This window comes from Dermacentor variabilis, chromosome 3 (assembly GCF_050947875.1).
Source record: "Dermacentor variabilis isolate Ectoservices chromosome 3, ASM5094787v1, whole genome shotgun sequence".
Lineage (NCBI taxonomy): Eukaryota > Metazoa > Arthropoda > Arachnida > Ixodida > Ixodidae > Dermacentor > Dermacentor variabilis.
This window is the reverse complement of record NC_134570.1, coordinates 210,118,278-210,145,325: the sequence shown is the minus strand read 5'-3', so window position 1 is coordinate 210,145,325 and position 27,048 is coordinate 210,118,278. Positions and strand designations below refer to the sequence as shown.

The window sequence follows — 27,048 nt, the reverse complement described above, 5'->3', positions numbered from 1 at the left end:
GCTCTCTCATTTGCCTATTCATTTGCTCTCTGGCTCTCAGCAACTGAGAAAGCCACCTTCTTTCCGTGTATCTTCTTTCCGTGTACTCTCGAAAGGATATCGGCCTCCAGGAACGGGACCTCTGAGCTACGCCATGTTCACTTCTCCTTGGCAGTCGCAGCGAGGGCATGATTCGAGAACCGGCAATCAACCCATAAAACCTGGGACCTGTTCCGAACAATTTCCTGAGGACGTTCACGAGAGTTGTCTCACAAGAAAGGTCCAAAGTTCTATTGGAAGCCGGAGTCCAGTTATCTAATGAGAACTTTGCCATATTTACGGAAGAAATGAGCCGTCTATTCTGTCATGCCGACCAGGAAATGTATGAGAAAAAGAAGGCTCACTTACTCATGCGTGGTGCGAAGCAAGAACTTTTCGCCGGAATACGAAACCCACCGATGACCGTTGAAGAGTTTCTTCTAGAGGCCACCAACATCGACAGAACACTCGAAATGCGGAACCGACAATTCAATCTCCACACGATTTGACAAACTACGTCGAAAGTCAACGAGCTGCGCGAGACCATCAGAGCGGTCGTGCAGGAGCAGCCTCAGAAGCCTCAAGTGACCTCGATTGCCGACGTCGTACGCGAGGAGGCCCAAGAACCATTTAAAGGCCCGCAGCCTCAGTAGGAAGCGATGGCATACGCCGCCGTAGCCCGCCGGTGCGTTCCCCCTCATCGCACGCGCCCGAGCGCGGTAACGCCGCAGTACCCTCGTCCACCACCGCCGCCACCCCCACGCCAACCCGTCGCTCCGCGCAGCATTCCCAGGGAGACCAACGTTTGGCGCGCCCCCTACTTCCGTCTGCTCTGCTATCATTGCGGAGCAGCCTGCCACATCTACTGCCGACGTCCTTGCAGCGAGAAGGGGCCACGAGGGCTCGCCGTCAACGCACCGCTCCCGCAGCAGCGTGAACGCTCTCCTTATACCGCTGACTACCTTGCCGCTACTTAGTGGAGCCTTCAACGACCGTCCCGTTCGCCTTCACCAGGGCGCTACTTGTCCCGGCAACGTCGACCATACACTGGCCCTGTCCAGGGGCCCTATAGCGTAAAACTATTCCAATATGTTTTATTCCAATCTCCCGACGTCAAATTTGCGTAACCGCCGACGCAAACATCACCCGGTGACCTGCGGGGTTGTCGGAACAAACCAATCAAACGCTGTCCTCGTTTAAAAGAGGTCGCTTTTCTTTGCTTTAAAAACTAATAACATTGCCTAGACTGAGCGGCTTGTTTTACGTAATTGGCTGACAAGAGGCGCGGAGCACGCTCAAGCGGAGAGGGATGCACTGAAAATCGGTAACCGGATGAAGAGGCTATTGCCAGCGTCTGTGATTGGTTCGCTTTCCCCTACATAGCTTGAGGTGGCTGGTCGAAAATTGCGGCGGCATGTAACGAAAGGTTAGGAATGCCACTGAAACGGATCATCACCGAGGTTGAGTTGGCAGAGTTATGTTGTAAACATCCCGAAATTCCTTCAAAAGGTTACCGTCCGTGAAAAAGTTCAATCGCATGCAAATAAACCCATACTCTGCGGCAGGTGGGAGTAGCCAGTGCCTGAACGGTCGGCGGCAGCCATCGTTTATTCAGTTCATAACGGAGCAGCCTGCGGCTATTCCGAGAAAAATTCAGTTTTGTTCGGCATATGAATGCATCTTTAACGCGTACACGTCACTTTGACGAGGCGAGTTCTCGCGGTTTTGTGACGCCGCGTGACAGGCAGGTGAAGTGGGAGCAGCCCAAAAACATTTGGTCAATAGCCAAGGGCTATTAGCGAAAAGGCATCATCATCATCATCATCAGCCTGGTTATGCCCACTGCAGGGCAAAGGCCTCTCCCATACTTCTCCAACTACTCCGGTCATGTACTAATTGTGGCCATGTTGTCCCTGCAAACTTCTTAATCTCATCTGCCCACCTAACTTACTGCCGCCCTCTGCTACGCTTTCCTTCCCTTCGAATCCTTTCCGTAACTCTTAATGACCATCGGTTATCTTCCCTCCTCATTACGCGTCCTGCCCATGCCCATTTCTTTTTCTTGATTTCAACTAAGATATCATTAACTCGCGTTTGTTCCCTCACCCAATCTGCTCTTTTCTCATCCCTTAACGTTACACCTATCATGTTGCTTTCCATAGCTCGTTGCGTCGTCCTCATTTTAAGTAGAACCCTTTTCGTAAGCCTCCAGGTTTCTGCCCCGTACGTAAGTACTCGTAAGACACAGCTGTTATAAACTTCTCTCTTGAGGGATAATGGCAATCTGCTGTTCATGATCTGAGAATGCCTGCCAAACGCACCCCAGCCCATTCTTATTCTTCCGATTAATTCAGTCTCATGATCCGGATCCGCAGTCACTACATGTCCTAAGTAGATGTATTCCCTTACCACTTCCAGTGCCTCACTAAACTGCTGCTGTAAACTGCTGTTCCCTTCTGAGACTGTTGAACATTAGTTTTCTGCAGATTAATTTTTAGACCCACCCTTCGGCTTTGCCTCTCCAGGTCAGTGAGCATGCATTGCAGTTGGCCCCTGAGTTACTCAGCAAGACAATCTCATCAGCGAATCGCAAGTTACTAAGGTATTCTCCATACACTCTTATCCCCAATTCTTCCCAATCTAGGTCTCTGAATACCTCCTGTAAACATGCTGTGCATAGCATCGGAGAGATCGTATCTCCCTGCCTGACGCCTTTCTTTATTGGGATTTTGTTGCTTTCTTCATGGAGGACTACGGTGGCTGTGAAGCCGCTATAGATATCTTTCAGTATTTTTACATAAGCCTCGTCTACACCCTGATTCCGCAATGCCTCCATGACTGCTGAGGTTTCGACTGAGTCAAACGCTTTCTCGTAATCAACGAAAGCTATATATTAAGGTTGGTTATATTCCGCACATTTTTCTATCACCTGATTGATAGTTTCAATATGGTCTATTGTTGAGTAGCCTTTACGGAATCCTGCCTGGTCCTTTGGTTCACGGAAGTCTATGGTGTCCCTGATTCTATGTGCAATTACCTTAGTAAATACTTTGCAGGCAACGGACAGTAAACTGATCGGTCTATAATTTTTCAAGTCTCTGGCGTCCCCTTTCTTATGGATTAGGATTATGTTAGCGTTTTTCCAAGATTCCGGTACGCTCGAAGTCATGAGGCATTGCGTATACAGGGTGGCCAGTTTCTCCAGAACAATCTGCCCACCATCCTTCAACAAATCTGCTGTAACCTGATCCTCCCCGGCTGCTTTCCCCCTTTGCATAGCTCCCAAGGCTTTCTTTACTTCTTCCGGCGTTACCTGTGGGATTTCGAATTCCTCTAGACTATCCCCTCTTCCATTATCGTCATGGGTACCACTGGCACTGTATAAATCTCTATAGAACTCCTCAGCCACTTGAACTATGTCATCCATATTAGTAATGATATTGCCGGCTTTGTCTCTTAACGCATACATCTGATTCTTGCCAATTGCTAGTTTCTTCTTCAATGCTTTTAGGCTTCCTCCGTTCCTGAGAGTATGTTCAATTCTATCCGTATTATACTTCCTTATGCCAGCTGTCTTACGCTTGTTGATTAACTCCGAAAGTTCTGCCAGTTCTAATCTAGCTGTAGGGCTAGAGGCTTTCATACATTGGCGTTTCTTGATCAGATCTTTCGTCTCGTGCGATAGCTTACTGGTATCCTGTGTAACGGAATTACCACCGACTTCTATTGCACACTACTTAATGATGCCCACAAGATTGTCTTTCATTGCTTCAACACTAAGGTCCTCTTCCTGAGTTAAAGCCGAATACCTTTTCTGTAGCTTGATCTGGAATTCCTCTATTTTCCCTCTTACTGCTAACTCATCGATCGGCTTCTTATGCACCAGTTTCTTCCGTTCCCTCCTCAAGTCTAGGCTAATTCGAGTTCTTACCATCCCATGGTCACTGCAGCGCATTTTGCTGAGCACGTCCAAAGTATGAGGTCTTATGAGGTCAGTATGAGGCCTCTCGTTTTCCAGTATGAGGTCAATTTCATTTATAGTCTCGCCGTTCGGGCTCCTCCACGTCCACTTTCGGCTATCTCGCTTGCGGAAGAAGGTATTCATTATCCGCATATTATTCTGTTCCGCAAACTCTACTAATAACTCTCCCCTGCTATTCCTAGTGCCTATGACATGTTCTCCCACTGCCTTGTCTCCAGCCTGCTTCTTGCCTTCCTTGGCATTGAAGTCGCCCATCAGTATACTGTATTTTGCTTTGATTTTACCCATCGCCGATTCCACGTCTTCATAGAAGCTTTTGACTTCCTGGTCATCATGACTGGATGTAGGGGCATAGACCTGTACAACCTTCATTTTGTACCTGTTATAAGTTTCACAATAAGACCTGCCACCCTCTCGTTAATGCTATAGAATGCCTGTATGTTACCAGCTATGTTCTTATTAATCAGGAATCCGACTCCGCTAAGTCTCTCCGTTAAGCCCCGGTAGCACAGGACGTGCCCCTTTTTAGCACTGTATATGCTTGTTTTGGCTTCCTAGCTTCACTGGGCCCTATTATATCCCATTTACTGCCCTCTAATTCCTCCAATAGCACTGCTAGACTCGCCTCACTAGATAACGTTCTAGCGTTAAACGTTGCCAGGTTCAAATTCCAATGGTGGCCTGTCCGGAAAGGCCTCCAATCAGAAATAACTATTTTTGTCTTGTTCGGTCCAATCTTCCATAATTACTGTGCACGCGTTATATCATATGGAGAGCTGTCGCGCATTTCATGACGTCGCTTGACAGACAGGTAAAGTGGGGGTAGTTGAAAAATGTTTTTCACCAATCGCCCAGGGTTGATTGCAAAATCGAAATATAAGTGTTGGACTAGGCTTTACGTTAGTGCGCCCCAGGGACTGTCTGCGAGCCCATTTCTGGAAAGCTAAAAGCAGCAATGAATGGAGGTGCGGTTGCTGTCCATCGAAGTGACGAAGATCCTTTGCCGCCGTCAACAAAGACTGCGAAATGACTATCTCTACGACATATAAACGAGACGCCAAGACGCGTGTGCGCCAAGCGCAGAAGAAATGCAGCGGAAACGCACTTCGCTACTCGTTTAACTGCGACTTCTATAATTTACATGCTCTTAACTACCGATATAAACCGCAGTACAACTTTCTACGGTACGTTTGTAAGACAACACCGCATTCACTAGAGGCGCTATAGTCGCGCTTTGAACCATCGAAGTCATGGCTGAGTGGTAGAGTCTCCGTCTCGCACTCCGGAGACCCTGGTTCGATTCCCACCCAGGCCATCTTGCAAGTTGTTTGTATTTATGAATTGCCTTCCGGGATTTGTCACTCACGGCCAACGCCGCCGACACCGGCTTTCCTGCGGCACGAGCTCCTTAACGCTGTCGCGTTAATACAAGTAAAGTACTATTGGCGGCGCCGGACCGCCGACGCCGCCTACTGCGTTAAAACGTGGCGTGACTGCCAGCGACGCAAGACAGCAGCGAGAAGACCAGCGGGTTTACTGCAGTCGATCGATCCTCCTTGCCGAGCATTTCTGCACGTCGGGATGAACTTGTTGGGGCTCCTTCCGACGTCAACAACTCGAAACAAGGGGGATACTCTTGGCCACCCACTACTTTATCCGCTACGTCTAAATAAAAGCCCCGCCCAAAGGTAGTGCAGCTGAAGTAGCCAAATATTTCGCCCAAGATATCCTGCTGCGACATGGTGCCCCTGAAGTCCTCATTACTGACAGAGGAACAGCTTTTACAGCTGAGTACACTCACGCTATTCTGCAGTATTGTCAGACCAGACACCAGAGGACCACTGCCTACCACCCGCAGAAGAATGGCCTATAGCTTAAAGACTGAACAAGACGCTCGTGGACATATTAGCGATGCATGTTTACGTGAAACAGAAGACATAGGATGCCGTGCTTACAATACGCAGTGCAAGAAGCAACACCGATGAAGCCGTTCAAGCTGGTTTAGTGAAGGCATCCGATGGCTAATCTCGACGCACGAAGAAAATGTCGACGTCACCGCCTACCTCCAACGCGCCGAAGATGTCCGACAGCTCGCTGTCCAGCACATCAAAAATCCGTCGCTAACCGTCAGCCAGCACTACATTCTCAACGACGCTACGTTGAATACCAACCCAACGACGGCGTTTGGGTTTGGACCCCGTTACGCCGACAAGGACTCAGCGAGAAACTATTGCGACGCTATTTCGGAGCCAACGAGATCGTCCGACGTATTGCTGCACTGGACTATGACGTCGTGCCAGACGGCATGTCGCCATCCCAGCGGCGCCGCGCACTCTCCGACGTGGTCCACGTGGCGAGTCTTAAGCCCTTTTACGTCCGCTGGTGAACTTTGTAAATTTGTTGTCTTTTTGCTACGTGTTTTTCGTTGCGCTTTCACGTTTGCGGCGTCGGGACGGGGCTTTTTAAAAGGGAGGGGGGGAGAGAGGGGTTGACTGGTGTGCCTTTTCTTCCTTCGCCCGTGACAGCTTTTCGCTGGCTCGCAAATGTTCAACATTATCGCTCAGCGCAGGACGCGCCTAGATGCAGCGGAAGTTTCTCGACTGTTATCGATGATTTTACTAGTTCTCTGATGTCACCAAACCGTGCATGATCTGTTTGCATGAGCAACGCGAATTTTGTTGTACTTTCTCGCAAACACGCGGGCACCAGCAATTACTCTGGAACCTTAGATGACTCATGTATAAAAGCCCACGCGCTTGGCCCGCAGATCAGATTTTGCACGATCGCCAATGTGTTCGTTGATATCGTTGTGCTTTGAGTTTAACTTGCTTTATTGAGCACAAGTTCGGCCAATAAAAAGTTAGTTTCTTCGTTCATAGTTTTGCGACTGTTTTCTTCGTCGCTCTAACGTGGCAGTTAGTGGAAGTGCTTTTGCGCTCATATAGCGGACGCCCCGGTTAACCCCACACACCCAAGACAACACCAGCGCTGTCTCGGGAACGCAAGCAAGCCGCAGGCTACAAAACCTCCCCCAGAGCGCGGTCTTAAGTCGACAACAACAATGGCAGCCCAAGCATCGCTCATCGTGCTGCAACAGCGCAGGGAGCCACCGACCTTCCGCGGAGCATCATTTGAAGAACTGTAAAAATCGCTCAAAACGTATGAAATGGTTGGTACGTTCTAAACTCGAACAGCGACGACCAGCTGTGCCATGTCTTCTCATTTCAAGATGCCGCCAGGACATGATTTGAGATTTCAAAAGCCGGGCTCAACAATTTGGGAGCTATTTAGCCACGACTTCCTACCTTCACGAGCGTAGTGAGCAAAGAGAGTGCAAGCTCTGCTTGAAACCCCAGGGCAACTGCCTAAAGAGACCACAGCCAGCTTCACGGAAGAGATGAGCCGTCTTTTCCCTACACGCCGACCAGGAAATGTCCGAGGAGAAAAAGTCTGCTTCCTTATGCAGGGCGTAAAGCAAGAACTTTTCAACGGACTGATCCGCAACCCCCCCCCCCCCCGAAGACCGTAGCTGAGCTTTTGATAGAGGCAACGGCTATTGAAAAGATGCTGGAAACGCGCACCCGCTAATACAACCGGTAGGTTATTTCGAAAAGAGCTAAATTCAGGCACTAGGCACCGACGAGCACCGAGAGAAAATTAGAACCGTCGTACGCGAAGAACTGCGGAGGAAGTGCCCTTCTACGCAGCCTCAAGTGGCATTCACTGCTGACATCGACCGAGAGGAGATTCAGCAGTCACTTGAAGTCAGAAGGAAGGAAGGAAGGAAGAAGAAGCACATGCTTCTTCTTCCTTCTTATATCTCGCTTTATAGGTGCATGCTCTAAGGCATCCCGATCGCGCTTCGAAAAGTGATGAGCTTCCCTTTGAGTTATCATAAATTGTTTCTTTCCTGATTTCGTTCTTTCCCTCCTAAAACGTTACTCATGGTCGGTTTCTTTTCCATTGCCGCCGCCCATTAGATTAGTTCACCCTCTCTGACTTTCCGCTTGACGTTCTTTGTTGCTGTCTTGCGCACACTACATGCCGCATACTTTCTGCTAAGCGTCGTAGTTATTTTCCTTCACTGTGAATGAATGCATTTCCTGTACAGATACCTCAACACTCTCTCAGCCCATTTACTTTCTTCCATATTCCTGAGTCATTCTTCATAATCAATTTTACGGTGAGCTTCCCTCACTCCGAAACTAGTCCAGCCCATATCACCCTGCAGAGCTTCATTTTTAGTCTTCCCATGTGCGTCCGATGCGAGGCGTCCAACTGACCTTTGGTTCCCATCGAGTCCTCATTGTACCCCTGATTTAAAGCAAACAATTGCAGTTCGAAAAATAGGTCGTGGAAACATTACACCTTTCCACATACCCCGGAGCACCTCGTACGTATTCTATCCCCATAGTGCTCTGTGCTTCATTATGGCTGCATTTCTCTTCCCCTTTACTGTTATTGTTTTTTCCTGTGTTTCCATATATCCATTGTCTTCGTTTATCCATATACCAAGGTATTTATATTCTCTGACCCGAGGAATACTCTGGCCCTCTATTGCCACTGTGTATCCAAGTACACATCGCGCTTCAGCAGCGCTGTACTGCGGTTAACCAGTGAATGTAGCCTCCGAAATCTACGTTCGCTTCTAGGGAATGGAGTGTGTAAAAGCACCGCCTTCGGGACTCAATTTCGTTACGAAGAGGATGTCATAGCTTGAAGGAAGGCCGATATTTAAACACCATTTATTGAGGTCAGAGTGCCTGGGTGTGCTGCCTTTTTTTTATAAAGCATACACAGGGTTTTCCGCTGAACTATGCTCGATCTTTTGCTGGCGGACACGAGCCAGTCAGCGCGCAGCCCGTGCAGCTCCGTCTGCTTGCAATCGCGAACCGCCTACACGAGCAGCTACGAGACCCGCCGCGCAGAAATTCGTGATCACCGCGCACGTACAGGCTTCTTATGGCGCCATATCTCGCGTTTTAGAGAATTTGGGACCTCATTTTGAATCGGTGGAACCATGTATCATCGTAGCGTAAAGAATAAAGACGACAAACGTGGGGATGGCTCGCGTGCTACGGTAGCTAGGGCAACGGCCGAAGTGAAATAACCATACTGCTTGCATGTAAAACAAATACGCTCATGCTCCGTATGCAAGTTTCACTACTCAGCTAACTGACAATTCTAAATTATTCAGTTGTGCCCCCAGGCAAGCATTTACGGGATCCGCGCTGCTGTACTTCTACCCCTACTAATGTCAACAGAGGAAGCAGACGATGTTTTTAAGAGAAATTCACTTCGTGTAGCGACCGCCGGGTCTGCATTTGTTAGTTAGCGAGCTTTAGTGCATAATTTTCGTAGAGTATAGCAGAGGAATGTTATAGCATGACCGAGGGTCGAAAAGGCCGAACCCCCCTCCCCCCTTAATTTTTTTGCTTGGATACGCCAGTAAATAATACGTCTCAGAGGTAGATGAACTATCTGTAGCAGGTGTTAACAAATATTCACTGTCTGCTATCTATGTTACCTGGATGTGCACTGGAGGGAGTGCACAGCCAGGTAACATAGAGTGAACTCACCGGTAACATCCTGCCTAAACATAAAGGGAACATCCTACAGGAGAGATTAAGTTTGTTTCCTCGTGTCGTGCGAAATGATGACTTAAGATGGAGTACAGATGAAGTAGGTTTCCTGAAGTTCACATAAAGGACAAGGAAACAAAGGTCACATAGGGCACATGAAGGAAACATACAGGCAATAAATATCATAGCCGTTTTCATAGGAGCCCTGACCTCTCACATTAGCAGCAGTGCGGCGCATATAGTTAACTTTGCCGACGATTGAGAGAAATGCCCCATTTTAGCACAGCTCTGTACTTTCACTACGTGGTACATTGGCTGACGCGGACAATCTGCCTCGTGTTGCGCGTTGCAAATACAGCTAGACGCGAAGCGATTGCCTCGTTAACCTGGAGATCGCGAGAGCGAGAGCGCGCACGCGTCACCCACGCTAGAGTTACTGTATATGCTACCGCAGGTAGCACAGTTGCGCGTCTGTTTTATCACGCCGCTAGCGCCCCTATTGGCAGAGCGTCATCACGTGGTAGTCAAGCAACCGTGCATTGCGGAGAAGCAGATGCCCGGGCCAATTTTTGTATTTCCCGACGCCGCCGCTGCTGCGCATTGGATTGACACAAGTTATCGCCAGTCAAATTCAAAGCGAATCCGGCCGATCTTGGCGTTCGCTGTTCGCGTGCGCACTAGCTGCGGAGAAACAACACAACGTGCGCAGCGCATCTCACAGTTGGTTCATCGCAGTGTCCGCGCAGTCCCATCGGAATGATATAATGACCGGGTGCTCTGCTCCCGTCTGCACGAATCGCTCTGAAAGCGAAAAAGCTTTTTATTCGATCCCATTCAAACCCACGCACCACACTGCTTTCACAGAACTGTCAAAAAATCCAGCTCACATTTTCAGGATAATGCACTGCTTTGGTTGCTGTTTCTGAACATAAAAAGGTTACACAACTAAGTAAAGATATTTCATCTACTACTGCTTATGTGAAGCAGGATGCAAGAGGAATTAATGTCGTTATTTACCATACGGTAAGGGCCTTTACTGTGTTTTGCATTATTACCCATATTGTAGCTATGTCAATCCTGTGAGAGAAAAACTTTCACTACACTCCCACAGAAGGTTACTTTTCGAATCCCTGCAGTGAAAATGCACATAATGAAGTGGCACTTGAAGGTGTGGCTGATATCCAGTGCCTGCTAGTAGGTGGGTACGTTTCTACAGCAAATTTAATGGAGTACCAGAGTCGAAATACTAATGGTTGGTCATTTATTCACCAGTAATATTTAAGACTGCCTACACGTTGAGAGCTTTGGCACATAAGCAGGTATGCCTATTGCAAAACCCAGTATCCAGTGTCCAGTGCAGCGCGGATTATGGACCCAGTGCCGCGCGCTGGATGCTGGGGTGCTGGGCAGGCGCGGCGTACTGGGAGACACTGGGTACTGGTGCGAAAAACAGCTCTAGCGCGTTAAATACGCGGTGCCTGGACACCGTATATATATATTTTTGAGAACAGAAAGAGAGAGCATTTTGGCGCAATAAAAAAACACCAAAAAGCTCCCACCAGGATTCGAACGTCGGACCTGCAAATCCCAAGCCCGGTACTTTACCACTACGCCACGCCAGAAGCCGAGCATCGGCGCATGATTTTCTACGTCAAGGACCAAAAAGCAGTTTTAGTTTCACAGAGAGAAGTCTCGCTCAGTCATGGTAGATGCGCTATCGCCCAGCAACTAAAGCTCGCGCCTGTACCACAAAGAAAATTTAGCTGTCCATATTCAGTAGCTTGCTCGGAAGTGCCACAACACCTATTTTCACTTGCGATTGGCATTTTAACTTCGAAAAAAGACCTAAATGAACCACTGACCCGGGACGCTGTATGGGCTGTTACTACCGATTTGGATAGCCGTTTGTTGTTCTTCACGCGAAGGATATGCAACGTTTTCTTAGTTCAGTGATGCCTTTCAGTCGACACGTCTGTCTATTCATATATCTTCGTCAGAGAAGCGCAGGCTAGGACTGTGATCCTTCGGCGACAGCACATATATACCTGTGTTCATGACGCATCACATCGGCGCTCATCGCTACTTGTGCTCTTTGTGCGCTCATGCTACTTGTGTTTATTTAAGGACACTGATGCGAAAGCTGAAATATGGTGATTTATCCTTGTTAGACTTCTTGATTCCTGAGCCTAGACGCGCCGAGAGCATGCAGATGGATTCGGCGGATACGCTTGGCATAAGCTTCGGTGGGGACCGATCTCGGCGCCTTTTCTTGACGATCTTATTCAGTCAGCTGTTTCGATGCACTTTGCGATTAGGCGGAAAAGCGGTCCACAAGCGATGCAAAAGCGCCCACGGTCGATCGACAATACGGTAGGCAAGTCGCCTGCAAAAACAGAGTGCGGCTTCGCCGCATAGATTTGGTTGCTTGCCAGGCAAGATGGCGGACCTACGCGCAACTCTGCTACCTGTGGTAGCATATACAGTAACTCTAACCCACGCCGCAGCGCAGCAGCCTCTGCCGACAGACCTCGCAGACGAGTCGCGCTACTCTGGTGCCAATCTCAGAGCCATTGTCGTTTCACTAGGCTTTCCTTGTGGCGCTTTCTCCAAACCCTGCTCCGCTGTCCAACTCACGGTTCCGCTGCACCCTCCTCTCCGCTTTCCTTCTCATGGCTTTTTTGTCAGCATCACTTTTACTTTTCCTCCTTGCAGTCGGGTGATTCCGACGCCAATTGCACGTTTTAGCACTAAATGTTTAAAGCCCTCGGCAACGGCTTCTGCGAGTGTTGCGGCGCCGACGGAATGGATGTTACGCATGCGAAGCGGGATGCTAACCATCGAGCACACTCAAGACATGGTTATCCACATGGACTGTGGAGAAGTCCATGGCAAGAATTACATCTCCAGATCACTGTTCGAGAATAACGAAGCTGGCTGGTTAGGTACGGTCATGAACGGTAATTCTAGCCGCGCAGGTTGCTGGCGGCGTTAAAAGGTGTTATTCAGCTCTCTTCACTTGGGAGCCATCCCACGCTATACTGACTTTCTTCAACTTGGCAGCGTATGATCCACTAATGACGGAATATTCTACCGATGTGTCTAAAAGAGCTGCATCTCTGTGGCTGTCGACAACAACGTAGAGGTTGGTGGTACTTCGTCTTAAATTGCAGTTGATCACGGCGTGAGGCCACCGCTGTATCACATTATCCCGTTGCTCTTGCGTCCTGTAGTCAGGTCTTCTGTAGGCGGTGCAGTTTTGCTTCGATTCTTCATGTGGATGGCGGCATCTCGTTGCTTCGTGGTTGATTTGGGTCCTAAAGCGTCGGCGGCGGATGTTCGGCATTTCGACGCACCAACATCAGTTGCTGCTTTTAGTTTTCCGGATAGGGGTAATTTATTATTTTTTTTCGGATATAGGCAGCGCAGTCGAGGGCGGCAGAAGACTAGGTGGGGTGATGAAATTGAGAAATTCGCAGGCGCTAGCTCGAACCGGTGGGCGCTGGACAGGGATAATCGGAGTCGCAGTTCGGGTCCTACAGTGGACATAAATTATGATGATGATGATGACAGGCCACGGCCTGAGCCAGCATGCGATCGTCGCCGCGGCACGCACGCATGCGAGGATTTGCGCTGAATCCTTCTAGTTCCATCTGGATGTATTGGGCATCGACGGTAGACATGGCCCGCTCCACCGCCGTGATAAAACAGCGGACGGTACACAACGGAAGCTCGCCACTTTGCCGATTCCTTCTGGGCGTCGCACCGGTCGACGAGCGCACGGGGTGGCCGCATCTGGTCCAAGTTAGGTGTCAAGCTTGGTTGTGGCATCATAAGACTTTTTACGCGAGTGTGGATGGGGAACCTTGTGGATGGTGACGGTGGCATAGGTCGTTTTCGGCATAGAATGTGGCGCCTTAGTATTTTCAGTAATTGTTGAGTTTCCCCACGGACGATGTCAGCAAATGACGTCACTTCAGGCTGCCACGATGGGAATATCTTGCGGAGCTCTTCCCACGTGATGCGCCTGATGGTTTCCAACAAATATTTGGAGCAGCTTCCGCGGGTTTCTGCGCAGTTCGGCATAAAGCGGTGGTTGAATTGCCTGCTGCGCATTTACACTATCTTCTCAAGCGATGAAGGCACTGTAAGAAATTCGGTTATGGTCATCGGCTGGTTGCGCATCAACCAATAGAAGAGCTCTTGCTTTACACCGCGCATAAGGAACCGAACCTTGTTTTCTACGGAGATATCGGGGTTGGCGTTGTGGAATTGCGAGTCATTTCTTTGATGGAAATCGCGACGGTCTTATTCCGTAGCTGCATCTTGGCTTCCAGGAAAGCTTGAGCTCCCTCTTTGCGCACGACACTAGTTATGACCTGCAGGAAGTCCGTACGGAACAGGTCCCTTGCAGTGAGAGTGGATCCTCGGTTTTAAAACCACGTGCTCCCGGGTCTTGCCAAGTAGAAGTACGTATGGCGCAACTTCTCCTCAGCGTTCCAGACTTTAATGTTGAGATCCTTCCAGAAGTCTCAAGTTAGTTTTCTGGGTCGTCTGACGAGAATCCGCGGATAATGGGTGGCTGTCTTGGCTGCTGCAGGACGATGTCAGCGGGGTACCCTGCATCTGTCATCGTGGTCAACATGGCCAACATGGCCTGTCAACATGGCCTTAGTTTTCCTGGTCCTCTCAAGTAGAAGTCCGAACCTCGTGGACAGCTCTATTCTGCAGCTAGCTCGATCATCTGTGGCGACGCCGGAATTGTCTTCGTAGTAGGGCATGAATTACTGCTTTGCTGGGGTGACCCATACATGAAACCGCAAGCACCTCCACCAGGCGTTACGTGGTGCTGGCGGTGGAGAATGAAGTAGCAAATACTGCGTATCACAAACCTAACTTATTATTGGGCGAACTAGAGCCCTTAAAAGCAAGCGACATTCAAAGCACAGCAATAGTAGTAAGCCCAGCTGGAGATCGTCCAAAATCAGATCAGCGGGTCAAGCGTGTCGGCTTTATACTTGACTCGTCAAAGGTTCAAACGTAATCTCTGGTACCCACGTGCGTTCCAGAAAGTCTCGTGAAATTCGCGTCGCGCATACAATTAGATTACACAATGTGCGGTGGCAGCAGAAAACGAATACAACCATCAACAACAAACAAGAAACTTACGATAGACCCAGGCGCATCCTCAGCTGAACGTTCACGCTTAACAATTGTTAGCCGGCTAAGAGCGGTCATAATAACAAGTTCCTAAGAACAAGTTTTGCACATCGATTTCACAAAAACGGAGCTCGTATTCTAGTTTTCCAATACGGGTCTTCCTCACTTTTTCATTGTTATTTTGCACCCAAGATAACTCCTTAAATCATTTCATTTCGCAGACACTACAGGCCAGGTTGAGCTTGAATACATGATGGCGCGCACAAGCATGTCGCCACACACCACTACCAGCTGGAGTGTGCACGGGGATTTCGTCCAACTTGATCCATCTCACTACGTCCATTCTTATTGAACAATACGAACGAACAAGCACCTTATGTAACCACGGAAGTAGTTATGGTATCACGAGCCAGTTACTGAACACAATGATCAGGCTGCAATACTAGCTGCGATTTTGAGACGAATTTGGCGGGCAGGTTTAGACGTCGCACTGCTGCTTAGTCTAGCACAAGGCGACCATCAAACAGATATGCCACGCTTTCACCCACGCTATTATCCAATCCATGAATGGGCACTAAGATGACCCTTTTCTTTACAGCTGTGCTACAGCATGAGAGGAGCCTGAAATTTTAACATATAGAAGTTACGCAAGTGCATCGCTCCCCCAATCAGCGTATCTTTGTGCAATCTCGAGTACGCAAAAAAATAACTGCATTGACACACACAGCAAATGCACTTTCGCTGCTTCTGCTAGACTTGCTTTGTTTGACGAAAAGTGACAAATTTCGTGGTACAACAATTTGATGAACTTTCAGGACATACCTCGTCGGCACTGCTTGAGAACATTTGTCATGGCTCTAAAGTCGTATTTCCCCTCTTCATCAAAGTCATCATGGGTAGGTTCATTTTTGTGCAGTTTCAAGTTGCCTGAAAAAAGAAAATGCGATTTTTTATGTGCCCTTTTCAATAAACTCCGACTGGCTAGACATAATATGTGCATATATGATGTGTAAGCATTTGCTTGTTTTGTTTTCGCCTCCATCACAACTCATCTGCATCTGGATGCAGGTTGTGCTGCTGACACTGTGGACCGCTCTAATCGGTGAAGTAAAACGGCTTTCGTGGTATTTAGCCAAGTGGATCACCCCTTCCTGCGCATATCGGAGAAATAAAACGATTTCTGGCCATGCATTGACGTAATTGTTGCCATTGGCTGCGACTTGTCACTTTTCCACTAGTGATATAAAGATCAGGTCACTGACAGGAATAAAACGGAAAATACACTGAAACAGGAACGTATAGATGGCGCCAGACGACTGACGCATTCTGGACTTCTTTAATGTGACGATTGCACTCTAATGCGTTGCTTTTTCGCAATGACCCAAGCGTCGCACCAACCATTCATTCTCGTTATCCGCTGATCATAGATGGAAGTTTGTGAAAAATACATTAACGGAAGAAATTCTGACATTACACGGGCATTGGTGTGTCTCATTTTCGAACATTACCCTCTCTAATTGGATATCGTGTCGTGATTCAGAGGTAGGGATACTATTCCTGAGTACATTTTTATTTTGTGCGAATTGATTACTGTGTGCATCTATGAGCGATGATGAGGTTCTAGGTATACTCCGGAGGCCAGGCTTGGTAGATTATGATGATTTGTGTCGTTCAGATCAATCTCTCCTTAGCAGTCATTCATGACCGGCTGAACTCGGTGATAGCATAAGCAGGTCAGCGCTCAGCCTACTAAGGAAGTGCGAAAAGCATTAGAATTGCATCAGCATTCAGGTCTGCAATATCGCATTTTTCATTTGAGCACTTCTGCAAGTGCAAGGAACACAAAGTTTGTCGTTGCCCAGCATCATCGGTCCACTTGTCGGAATGTTGCCAGCCCGTGCATCGGCGAACCACTTAAGCAGTGCGTCCTGTATGTCCACATAGGTGGCCTTCCTCTGGCGCTTTCTCTTCGTCGAGTCTGCGGCCGAGCTGGCGATCTTGCTCTTTAGAATCGTCGAAATGGTTGATTTACGCACGTTGTACTTCTTCACCAACTGGCACTCTTTAGCAGCCGGAGACATTTCCTTCAATACTGCTCGCATCGTTGCCATGTTCAGCGCTTTTCGTTTCGTGACCGCTGTACGCACGGCATTCCCGTCCGCCATCCTGTGCAGCTCGGGCCGGACCAGAACGAAGCGCAGAAGCGAGGAAGCATGGTGGCTTGTGTGGATAGGCCTACTTCACGGTAAGGGCCAAAGAACAAAACTAGTGAACTTCAGCCGGCGCCTTAGCGCGCACGCGCCGAGTCAGCGAGGAAGTTGCAGGAAGGAGTGAGGGGAGGGGAGCGGAGTTGCGAGGACGGGCGGGAGGGTGATCTTGGAAGCCACACGCCGACACTCGTGTGCAGCGCGTCACGGCGGGGCACGAAACGATTAAGTTCCCATGAGAGGAAGCTTGGAAAAACAGACCGCGGGCGCAAACGGGTCGCAGGTCGTCGTTATTGCGCATCGCAGCGGCGGGTTTACGCCGTCCGTTCGCGGTAACCGATCGGCAGAGCTCAAAGGTGTTCGTTAGACATGCGATTTTATGCCATTGAATTAGTGTATATTTTGACGGTCACGTGGCTCGCGTACGTTTTAAGCGAAAGTTCGTCTTAAGTGGGGCCTTTCTATGTGGACTCGACTGTGCTACGCTCCTCTTCAACTCTCGCATGGTCTCCGGCGTCCTAGGCATACATTGGTTCAGTTATGTAGGAAGCAGCACCCTGAGTGAGCAACTGCTGGTCCCACAAAGAGATAGATACTACCGTTGTTTTATAGGCATTCGGCGGTTTGCATTGAACTACAGCGCTTTGTTCTGGTGACAGTGTGCTTGCCGTCTGTCTAACGGCGCGGTAAAGTCCGGAGTAAGGTCGGCGAAATGCAAGGGCACTTTGGTCTTAAGGCCATTATGTAAACATCTGTTATATGTGTGTACATGAAAAGGCCTTCGCGTTTTCTCGAGTTTAAGTTACTTATTCTTGTTATTTCACTATCTGTAAACTTTTGTGGTGTACATGTCATGCATTTTTCACTTTTGTTTATTTTCTGAGCGCGTATCATACCGAGTTATGCAAAAATATTTGTCTTCAGAAACGGAAGTCAATAGAACGAGGCCAGAGACCTGTCCTGCTGGAAGTGGAATTTATATACCTTCTGGTATATGCTGACATACTATAAGTATGGACAAGACTGCGTGTGTGTTAACGCATAAAGAACCCACGGCGCACCACTCGCCAGTTCCCAAACAATGGCTGGGATAGCCCACACGCGGAATAAAAAAAAGAACGCACCGCGGACAGGCAAAAAGAAAGCAAAAGAAAGCAAAATAAAGGCGCGCGGGGCATGCAAGTGTGGAGATGGAAGGGAGCGGGTTGGCATAATAAAAACAAAAGGAAAAAATACGGAAGGGAGAGGAGGCGCCGCGAGGCTGCTGTTCCTCTTTCCATGACAACGTCAACAATCATGGGCGCCGCCATTTTGCTACAGCATCGCCCTCCTGTAACGGCCGTAACTTGAGGGGATGTTGGCGCTAGCGTCACAACAGCGTCTCCTTCCAAGAGCCAACAGCAGCCATGCGTAGATTCACCCCTGGGGTGCAGCAGCTCGTCTTTGTTTTTCCCAGGGCAACAGTATATAATTTGTTTTTTTTAATAAGTAATCGTTGTATGTAATGCCAGTGCGAAACTGTTCTCAACTGGCACATTCAAAATGTCCACCTTTTCCTCACTCTTTCTGTGGACCTCGCTGGGGGCATCAAAACTTCTCAACTCATTTAAACGGGTAACGAACGAGGTGGAAGGGGGTGCAAGGCTACTGGTAATTTTTCCGGGACGTTAGGGCCGCTTTTTATGCTCGCGGTGTGTCAGGAAAGACCGGACAAAACGCTGCCCGATTTTGTCACTCTAAGTAGTATCCGTGGCCCCATCCTACTCGACGATACCAAGTGCATCTTGTTCACGATCGAGTAGAACAGCCGCAAGCAAATTTTTGTTGACGGCATTTATTATATAATTTATTTTTATTTTTAATTAGCTATTATTGTAATTACTTCCCTGAATGCTTGGATGCCATTAATTCGTAGAAAACTGAAAGAAACAAACTTGGCATGCTTTCAGCCAAGGTGCATTAGCACAAGATCTTGGACCAGTTGGTGCATGATGAACTTGAAAAGGGGGGTACCATCATCATCATCATCATCATCATCATCATCATTAGCTTCTTTAGGTCCACTGCCAGGACGAAGGCCTCTCCCTGCGATCACCAATTACACCTGTCCTGCGCCAACCGATTCCAAGTGGCGCCCGCGAATTTTTTTATTTCATCGCTCCACCTTGTCTTCTGCGGTCCTCGACGGCGTTTCCCTTCTCTTAAAACACATTCTGGAACACTAACAGTCCAACGGTTGTCTAACCAGCGAAATACATGACCTGCCCAGCTCCATTTTTTTCTGTTAATGCCAATTAGAATATCGGCTATACTCGTTTGCGCTCTGATCCATACCGCTCTCCTATCTCTTAACCTTATGCCTGGCAGTCTTCGTTCCATCGCTCTTTGCGCGGTCCTTAAATTGTTCTCAACCTTCTTTGTCAGTCTCCAAGCCACTGCCCCCTATGTCAGCACTGGTAAAATGCTCTGATTGTACACCTTCCTTCTCAATGTTAATAGTAAGCTACTAGTCAGGAGCTGGCAGTGTCTGCCGTGTGTGATCCAACCCACTTTTAATCTTCTGTGAATTTCCTTCTCATGACCAGGCTTCCCTGCGACTAATTCACCTAGGTAATCATACACCTTCACAGACTCTAGAGGCTGGCTGGCGTTCCCGAACTATTGTTCCTATGCACGACTATTCATCATTATCGTTGTCTTGTGCATATTAACCTTCAACCCCGCTCTCACACTCTCTCTCTTTTAAGATCCTCCCTCATTTGTTGTAACTCATCTGCATTGTTGCTGAATGGAAGAATGTCATCGGCAAACCGAAGGTTGCTGAGATATTCGCCGTCGATCCTTACTCCTAAGCCTTCCCAATTTACTATCTTCAACACTTCTTCCAAGCCCGCTGTGAATAGCATTGGAGAGATTGTGCCTCCTTGTATTATCCCATTCTTTATTGGTATCTTCCTACTTTTCTTGGGCAGAATTACAGTAGTTGTGAAATTTCTCTCGTTATTTTCAAATATATTTACGTAAGCGGTCTGCGCTCCTTGATAACGTAATGCCGCTACGAGCCATACAGAGAGGCCGATTGTACTCTGCGGATTTCTCAATTACCTGAATAATGGCATCGATGTGATCCATTGTAGAGTATCCCTTCCTGAAGCAAGCCTGTTCCCTTGCTTGACTAAAGTCCAGTGTTGCCCTTATTCTATTGGAGATTATTTTGGTAAATATTTTACATAATACTGGGAGTAAGCTAATGGGCCTATAATTTTTCATTTCTTTAACGTCTCCATTTTTGTGAATTAGTGTAATATTTGCATTCTTCCAGTTTTCTGCGACCCTTGTAGTCGATGGACACTTCATATAAAGAGCCGCCAGGTTTCCAAGCATTATGTCTCCTCCATCTTTGATTAAATCGACTGTTATTCGATCTTCTCCTGCCGCACTTCCTTGCTTCATGCCTTCGAAGGCCCTTCTCACCTCATCGCTAGATATTTATTTATTTATTTATTTATTTATTTATTTATTTATTTGTACATACTGCAGCCCCATAGGAGGGCTATTGCAGGAGTGGGTAATAACAGTGTTGAACAAAAATAAAGTAAAATCAACAATGACTCTTACAACATCGTTACAATCGTTTACAAAATCTTACAAATGGTTTTCATCGATTCATAAAAAGCAACGACACAGCAACACGCACACATAAAGTATAAACTAAACCTGATTTAAGTAGTTACCTATACTGATTTTCATAGACAGCACTTTCGAATTCGCTTATCGGGAGTGAACGAAGGCAGCCAGGCAAGGAATTCCATACTTCTATTGTGCGGGGAAAGAAGCTGTACTTGAAGGTATTTGTACGGGCATAGAGAGGGTTAAGAATAAGCTCGTGGAAATTACGCGTGCAAGAAGGCTTGGTGAAAGATATGCAAGCTGTGTTTGAAGTGTGGTATGACTTGTTAATTATGTTGTGCAAAAATTTTAATGATTCCACATCACGACGTACTGAAAGTAATGTTACATTCAGTGTAGGGAGAGCAGACGAGGGTGAAAAATAGCGGTCATACCGATGTAAAATGAAACCGACGGCTTTTTTCTGCACTGCTTCTAGTTTGATTATGTTGTTTTGGTTATGTGGTGACCAGACCGTTGCGGCATAATCGATAATGGGCGAACAAGAGTTTTATACATTAAAGGTTAGGAGGAGTTTCTCTATCTTGTTCATTACTGTTTTTAATTTAGGTATCCTGACTCCTCTGGGCACTGTACAGGTCCGTACAGAATTCTTCGGCTGCTTTTACTATGTGTTTAAGATTCCTGATGATATTGCCCTCCTTATCTTTCCGTGCATATCCCTTGGTTTGTCCGATGCTAAGTTTCCTTCTCATTGATTTCAGGCTGCGTCAATTTTACGACTTCTTCAGTCTTTGTAATGTTCTAGTTTCGAATATAACTTATTTTCACCTTGTTGATGAGTTTTAAAAGTTCCGCGAATTCTATCTTCTGTATTGAGATCAACACTTTCATTCTTTGTCGCTTATTTATTAGCTTCTTAGTTGCTTGGGAGAGCTTGACTACTGGTTGCCTTGGTGCCTTGCCTTCCACTTCAAATGCTGCCTCTGAAGCCAGCCTAGTTACGTTTTTTTTTTCATTACCTCTGTGTGATCTTGATCTCGCAGTTCTAAGGCTGCATATTTGTTTGCAAGTGCCAGCCTGAATTTGTCTGCTGTTACCTTTACTGCCTCCAGGTTGACCTGTTTCTTCTTGACCAATTTTACTCTTTCTCTCTTCGAATTGAGGTGAATCCTAGCCCTCACTAACCTATGATCACTGCCACTTCAGCCTACCTAATACTTCTACATCCTGCAATATGCTGGAATTAGCAGAAAGTGTCAAATAAACTTAGTTTCTCCTTTCACCGTTAGGGCTTTCTCTTGCTACGCGTCTTCAAAAAGGTTTCATCATTCGAAGCTTATTCCTTTCTGCGAATTCTACGGGCATCTGTCCTCTAGTGTTCTTAAAATCAACGCCGTAGTGGGCAATTGCTTGCTCACCAGCCTGCTTTTTCCCCACTTTTGCACTTTTCCCCACTTTTGCCTGTGTCGGGCGTCACTCCAAGCGTGCAGATTTGCAAAATGCGGTACCAGCGAAACAAAAACGACGCGCACACAAGGAAAATGCGTTACACGCGGACTGACGCTGTCCGTCATGTCTAACACCTTTGCCTTGTGTGCGCAACCATTGTGTTTCGCTGGTACCCCTTTTTTCAGTTTCAGCCAAGTGCTTTTGGCGCGTTTGTTTTTTCCCGTATGACAAAAAAAGGCCACGATAAATGACGAATGTAACGTGGGTAGCCGTCCGCCAACATCAAAAAGGAACGCCCTCAAACGCGCTTCACATGAGTTATTGCACCATTTCTTAGCCGGGTGCCATGATGTTAATAAACACCATGGAGCTGCGCTGTTGTGGGCATATATTCTCATACAATCCCCGGAGAGAACTGTTGCGCTAGTGTCTTCTGGAGCTGCAAGCAGGTAGTTCAGCGAGCATGGCAATGATTGGTAATACATGGATTTGTTTAAACCTCGTCCACTTGGCTTTAAATTGCTTCGTGACATTGCAAAGTGACCGAGCTATAAATATGCGGTCAGCAAGGATTTATCTGTAGTGGTTCCCTACTACCACAGCGTTTCGCACTGCCTGAAAAAAGTGGCTAACCGGTACAACATGCCGCTAGTGTTGTCAGCTCCGAAAAAGCTAGCCCAGGTAAGCCGACGCATAACTTGCGAAGACCAAAAGCTGGGCTGTCAGAAAAGGCATGGCCAGTGTTTGATAAAGTGTGCCACAAACGTCGTTTATTAAATTCCCCTGCCCTGCGGAAAAAACGTATATTGGATAGACGGGGTGTTGCGTGAATGACCGATTTAGGAAAGTTGCGAAAGATATATAAAATAAGGTTGGCGAACGGCTAGTAGAAGACTGCACGGATTGCTCTAACAGCATTCCACGGTTCCGAAATGTGAGGATTTTGGTTAGAGGCAGGCAACAAATGGTTCGTGAAACTTTGGAAGCTTTCTACATTGGCAAAGCTGCTCCGAACTGTGTCAGTAACACATCCGTTTTTTCTGTACGAAGCCGAGCAGAAATGTCTCGCACGATTACTCCAACAACGTGTTTTCTATTCGGAATCTACTTCGTGCCTTGCGTGCGTACGAATGTGGTCTGGTCTACGAGGGCTATGCATGCAGGATTCTTTTACGCTCGTTTAACAGTTGAAGTAAGCGCCCATGTCGTTTCCTTTCTTGTGTGTGTGGTCTTTGCGCAAAACTCGTTCATTATATTGGATAACGAACCAGCCCAGCATTTCACTGTTTTTAAGTATATTCAAATAAAGACTACTAAAATTGCCCGATAGCGGGATTTGTACATAACTCCTCTATCATAGAAACCCGATATTGAAACCGTTACGCTACGGACTTATATGCAGGTGTAGCCACTGCATGAAGCGATTATGCGTGATGGCAGAGTCTTATTACTGTCTATACTGCGTGCAATAAAATAAGCATAACTTCCTTTGAAATCTAGGCCAATTTAGGCCCAGTTAGAGCGCAATAAACGTAGCCACAAGAACGTATGAAGTGAAGGTCTGACAAATCCCTGTACTGTCCATCGTTGCCATGGTGGCTGAAATGATACCGGCGCCACAGAGTTCCCTCTAGCAATTGCAGGAAACTTTAAGGTTGCGGCCGGGCCACACAGGATGAAGCGAGAGCTCATCTAAAACTGCTATGAAGCTTCTTTGACGACAATGCTTTATGAGGCAGGCGGATGGTTAGTTACGTAAATTTTGTTATTTCTTGCGGTCTTCATCAAGTGAAAAAAAAAGGGAAAGATGTACCCGGCTGAAAATTTGGCATTTCAAGCTTTCAATTTCCAGCAATTTCTTCTTTGACAACATTGCATTCAGAGCACTGATGAAAAACTAAGTGAGGCGTGCAGACAGGACACAAGAGTAGAGAAGTGGACAACACGAACGCCGACTATCAACTGAAGGGAACACTGAGGCGGAAAAGGAGAAGACACAAAACTCATCTGCGCATGCTCAGGAATGATAACGCCACGCGTCAGTCGGGTACACGTGCCGGTCTGCGTGAGAGATAACTGTTAAAGACACTTAGTCTCTTCCTTATGTAAAGTAATCGAAGGCTGACTCACGCACGCACTTCCACCAATAAAGATATGTCATGCCTCTACCATAAGACGCGTATCTTCATTCTTATGCCTGTACAATATCGCGCATTCATCTAACTCTGACGTGAAGTTACAATCTCGGCAATGTAGCGAAAGATTAGAAGGCGACCCACCGGTTAACGACCTTTTATGTTCCATTAGCCTCTGATTGACACACCGTCCCGTTTGCCCTACGTAGAACTGGCCACAGCTAAGGGGAATTTTATACACCACACCCATACGACAGTCAGTAAAAGTGTTGTTCTTATTGTGCTTCACTGGACAAATATCTGTTCATTTTTTGCCTTTTACCCGCTCCTTTTTATTCTGTACGGCAGCACATATCTTACCTAGCTTATTGGGAGCAGTGAAAGCAACATTAACATAATATCAACTTGCAATTTTTTTAAGCCTGTGCGACACTGAATGAATATACAGAATAGCCACTACTCATTTTTTTGCTACTACTTCTTTCTGTAATCACGTCCATACCTCTTGAAACCGTCTTCTTTAGGCACTCAGCCACAGTGGCCACAGTGGCTCAAAGGTTGCCCCTATTCTTAGCAACATTTACCTGAGTAAGGTTGACAACTGCTTAGAGAAAGCCTTAGGTGATAGCGTTATCAAGATATTTCGGTACGTTGATGATTACCTGATTTTATGCAATAGGGAAGAATTCGATTCCGCTGCTATCTCAGTAAGTCATCAATTTAAACTTTATGGGGGAGTATTAAAGTTTACCAAGGAATTTCCTCAGCGACGCGTAATTCAGTTTCTTGACATTTCCTTGATCTTCGAACAAAACCATGTTTGTTGGCAGTACTCCCCAAGATCTTCGAAGCCGTTGCTAAACTTTCAATCCAAGCATTCTAAATTAGTAAAAAACGGAATTGCCATGTCGTGCCTTAAGTCTTCCCTCATCAGATCCTGCACGCACAAAATGAGCGCCAGTTTTAATGCGCAGGTCCGGCGCCTATTAGAAGCAGGTTATCCTAGTGTAGCGGTGGCCACTGTGGCTGAGCGCCTAAAGAGGTCGGTTTCGAGAGGGACGGACGTGATTACAGAAAGCAGTAGTAGCAGAAAAAGAGTAGTGGCTATTCAGTATCTTCATTCAGTGTAGCACAGGCTTAAAAAAGTTGCAAGTAGATATGATGTTAATGTTGCGTTCACTGCTCTCAATAAGCTAGGTAAGATATGTGCTGCCGTACAGAATAAAAGGAGCGGGTAAAAGGCAAAAAACGAACAGATATTTGTACAGTGAAGCACAATAAGAACAACACTTTTACTGACTGTCGTATGGGTGTGGTGTATAAAATTCCCCTTAGCTGTGGCCAGTTCTACGTAGGGCAAACGGGACAGTGTATCAATCAGAGGCTAATGGAACATAAAAGGTCGTTAACCGGTGGGTCGCCTTCTAATCTTTCGCTACATTGCCGAGATTGTAACTGCACGCCAGAGTTAGATGAATGCGCGACATTGTACAGGCATAAGAATGAAGATACGCGTCTTATGGTAGAGGCATAGCATATCTTTAATGGTGGAAGTGCGTGCGTGAGTCAGCCTTCGATTACGTTACATAAGGAAGAGATTAAGTGTCTTAACAGTTATCTCTCACGTAGACCGGCACGTGTACCCGACTGACACGTGGTGTTACCATTCCTGAGCATGCGCAGATTAGTTTCGTGTCTTCTCCTTTTTCGCCTCAGTTCTCCCTTCAGTTGATAGTCGGCGTTCGTGTTGTCCACTTCTCTACTCTTGTGTCCTGTCTCCACGCCTCACTTCTTTTTTGCATAATGAATCCCTACCAACTAGCTCAGCTTTCTGTCGTTCTATGAAAAACGAATTAGGTAATTGTAAATAATTACACTGAATGACAGAAAAAATACTATTGACAGCTACTCTACTCAACTGGAATCAATATCCACTTGGGGTATCCGTGTATAATGGTCTGTCTTTTTTTTTAGAACGCGATGCATAATTGCCGGACATTCTGCAAATCTCTTTAGTGTGGAAGTAAACGCCCGAATATACCTGAAACTTTGAGATCATGAAAGCTTCACCAGGATTCAAATCATTTTTCTTCATAGTATATACAAAAAATCTTTCAATAAAGACACTCTACAGCAAAGCTCTATATGGCTAGGTTTCGATGAAAACTATGTCCTTGGTCAAGAGCCGTGTAGATCGAGAATTACTCGCCATACGTTGGTCGATCCCGAAGATAGGTAAATACCGAGCCGCCCCCTGGCGCAGGTGAAGCAGGCTTTAAGCATTCCGCGAACTTGCAAAAGTAAGTTTGATATCTTAGGTTCCAATACAACCAGTAATGGATATTGTTAAGCTGATAAGAACAGATGCTTCACATTGACCTGCGTGGGCCATGTCTGCGTTCGCACTGCCCTCTCTTTGTCGGCATTCCAAGCGCTTGTGTATCTCCTTTTTTCTACTTCCACTCTCCCGTGGTGGCGGTGCCGGAAGCGTGCTGGGCGCCAGGACCACGATGCGGGAAGAAATTAAAACCATCCATGTGGCCTCGACTCCGCGAACTTGAAACGTTTCACCGGAACAACTACTAGGTTTCAGAAAGTGTTTGTGGGGAACCACTTTTGAGTGGCGCGTGTTGTGTGTGACCACTTGTGGTTTTTCAAGTGACCTCAGAACCCTTAGTGCACTGCGGGACGTCGACCACCGCATGATCGCCCTGGCTTCGGTGAAGCAGTGTGTGCCCTCAGAGTGCGGTGAGGTGCGGGTTTGTTCTTCGTGCTGGTATTCGTGGAAAAAGGTGTCGTGCCTCGTTGTGCAACAATACGTGGGTATGTATATCCCTTAGCGGCTCATCCCCTTCCGAGGCTCAACATCGTGAAGGAGGGACTAT

At 47.1% G+C, this 27,048-nt stretch overlaps 1 protein-coding gene and 1 non-coding gene across 4 annotated transcripts in view; both read right to left on the bottom strand.

Annotated features, from left to right (window-relative positions):
• LOC142576615 (uncharacterized) overlaps positions 1-27,048 on the bottom strand; it is a 501,274-nt gene that overhangs the window by 324,409 nt on the left and 149,817 nt on the right. For all 3 annotated transcript variants that reach the window (XM_075686816.1, XM_075686815.1, XM_075686817.1), the window contains exon 6: positions 15,562-15,666. In XM_075686816.1, coding sequence (XP_075542931.1) covers positions 15,562-15,666 — 105 coding nt within the window. The remainder of the gene's footprint in view (positions 1-15,561; positions 15,667-27,048) is intronic.
• On the bottom strand, positions 26,373-26,555 carry LOC142576850 (U2 spliceosomal RNA). Its single transcript, XR_012826982.1, has one exon. It is a non-coding gene; the product is annotated as a U2 spliceosomal RNA (small nuclear RNA).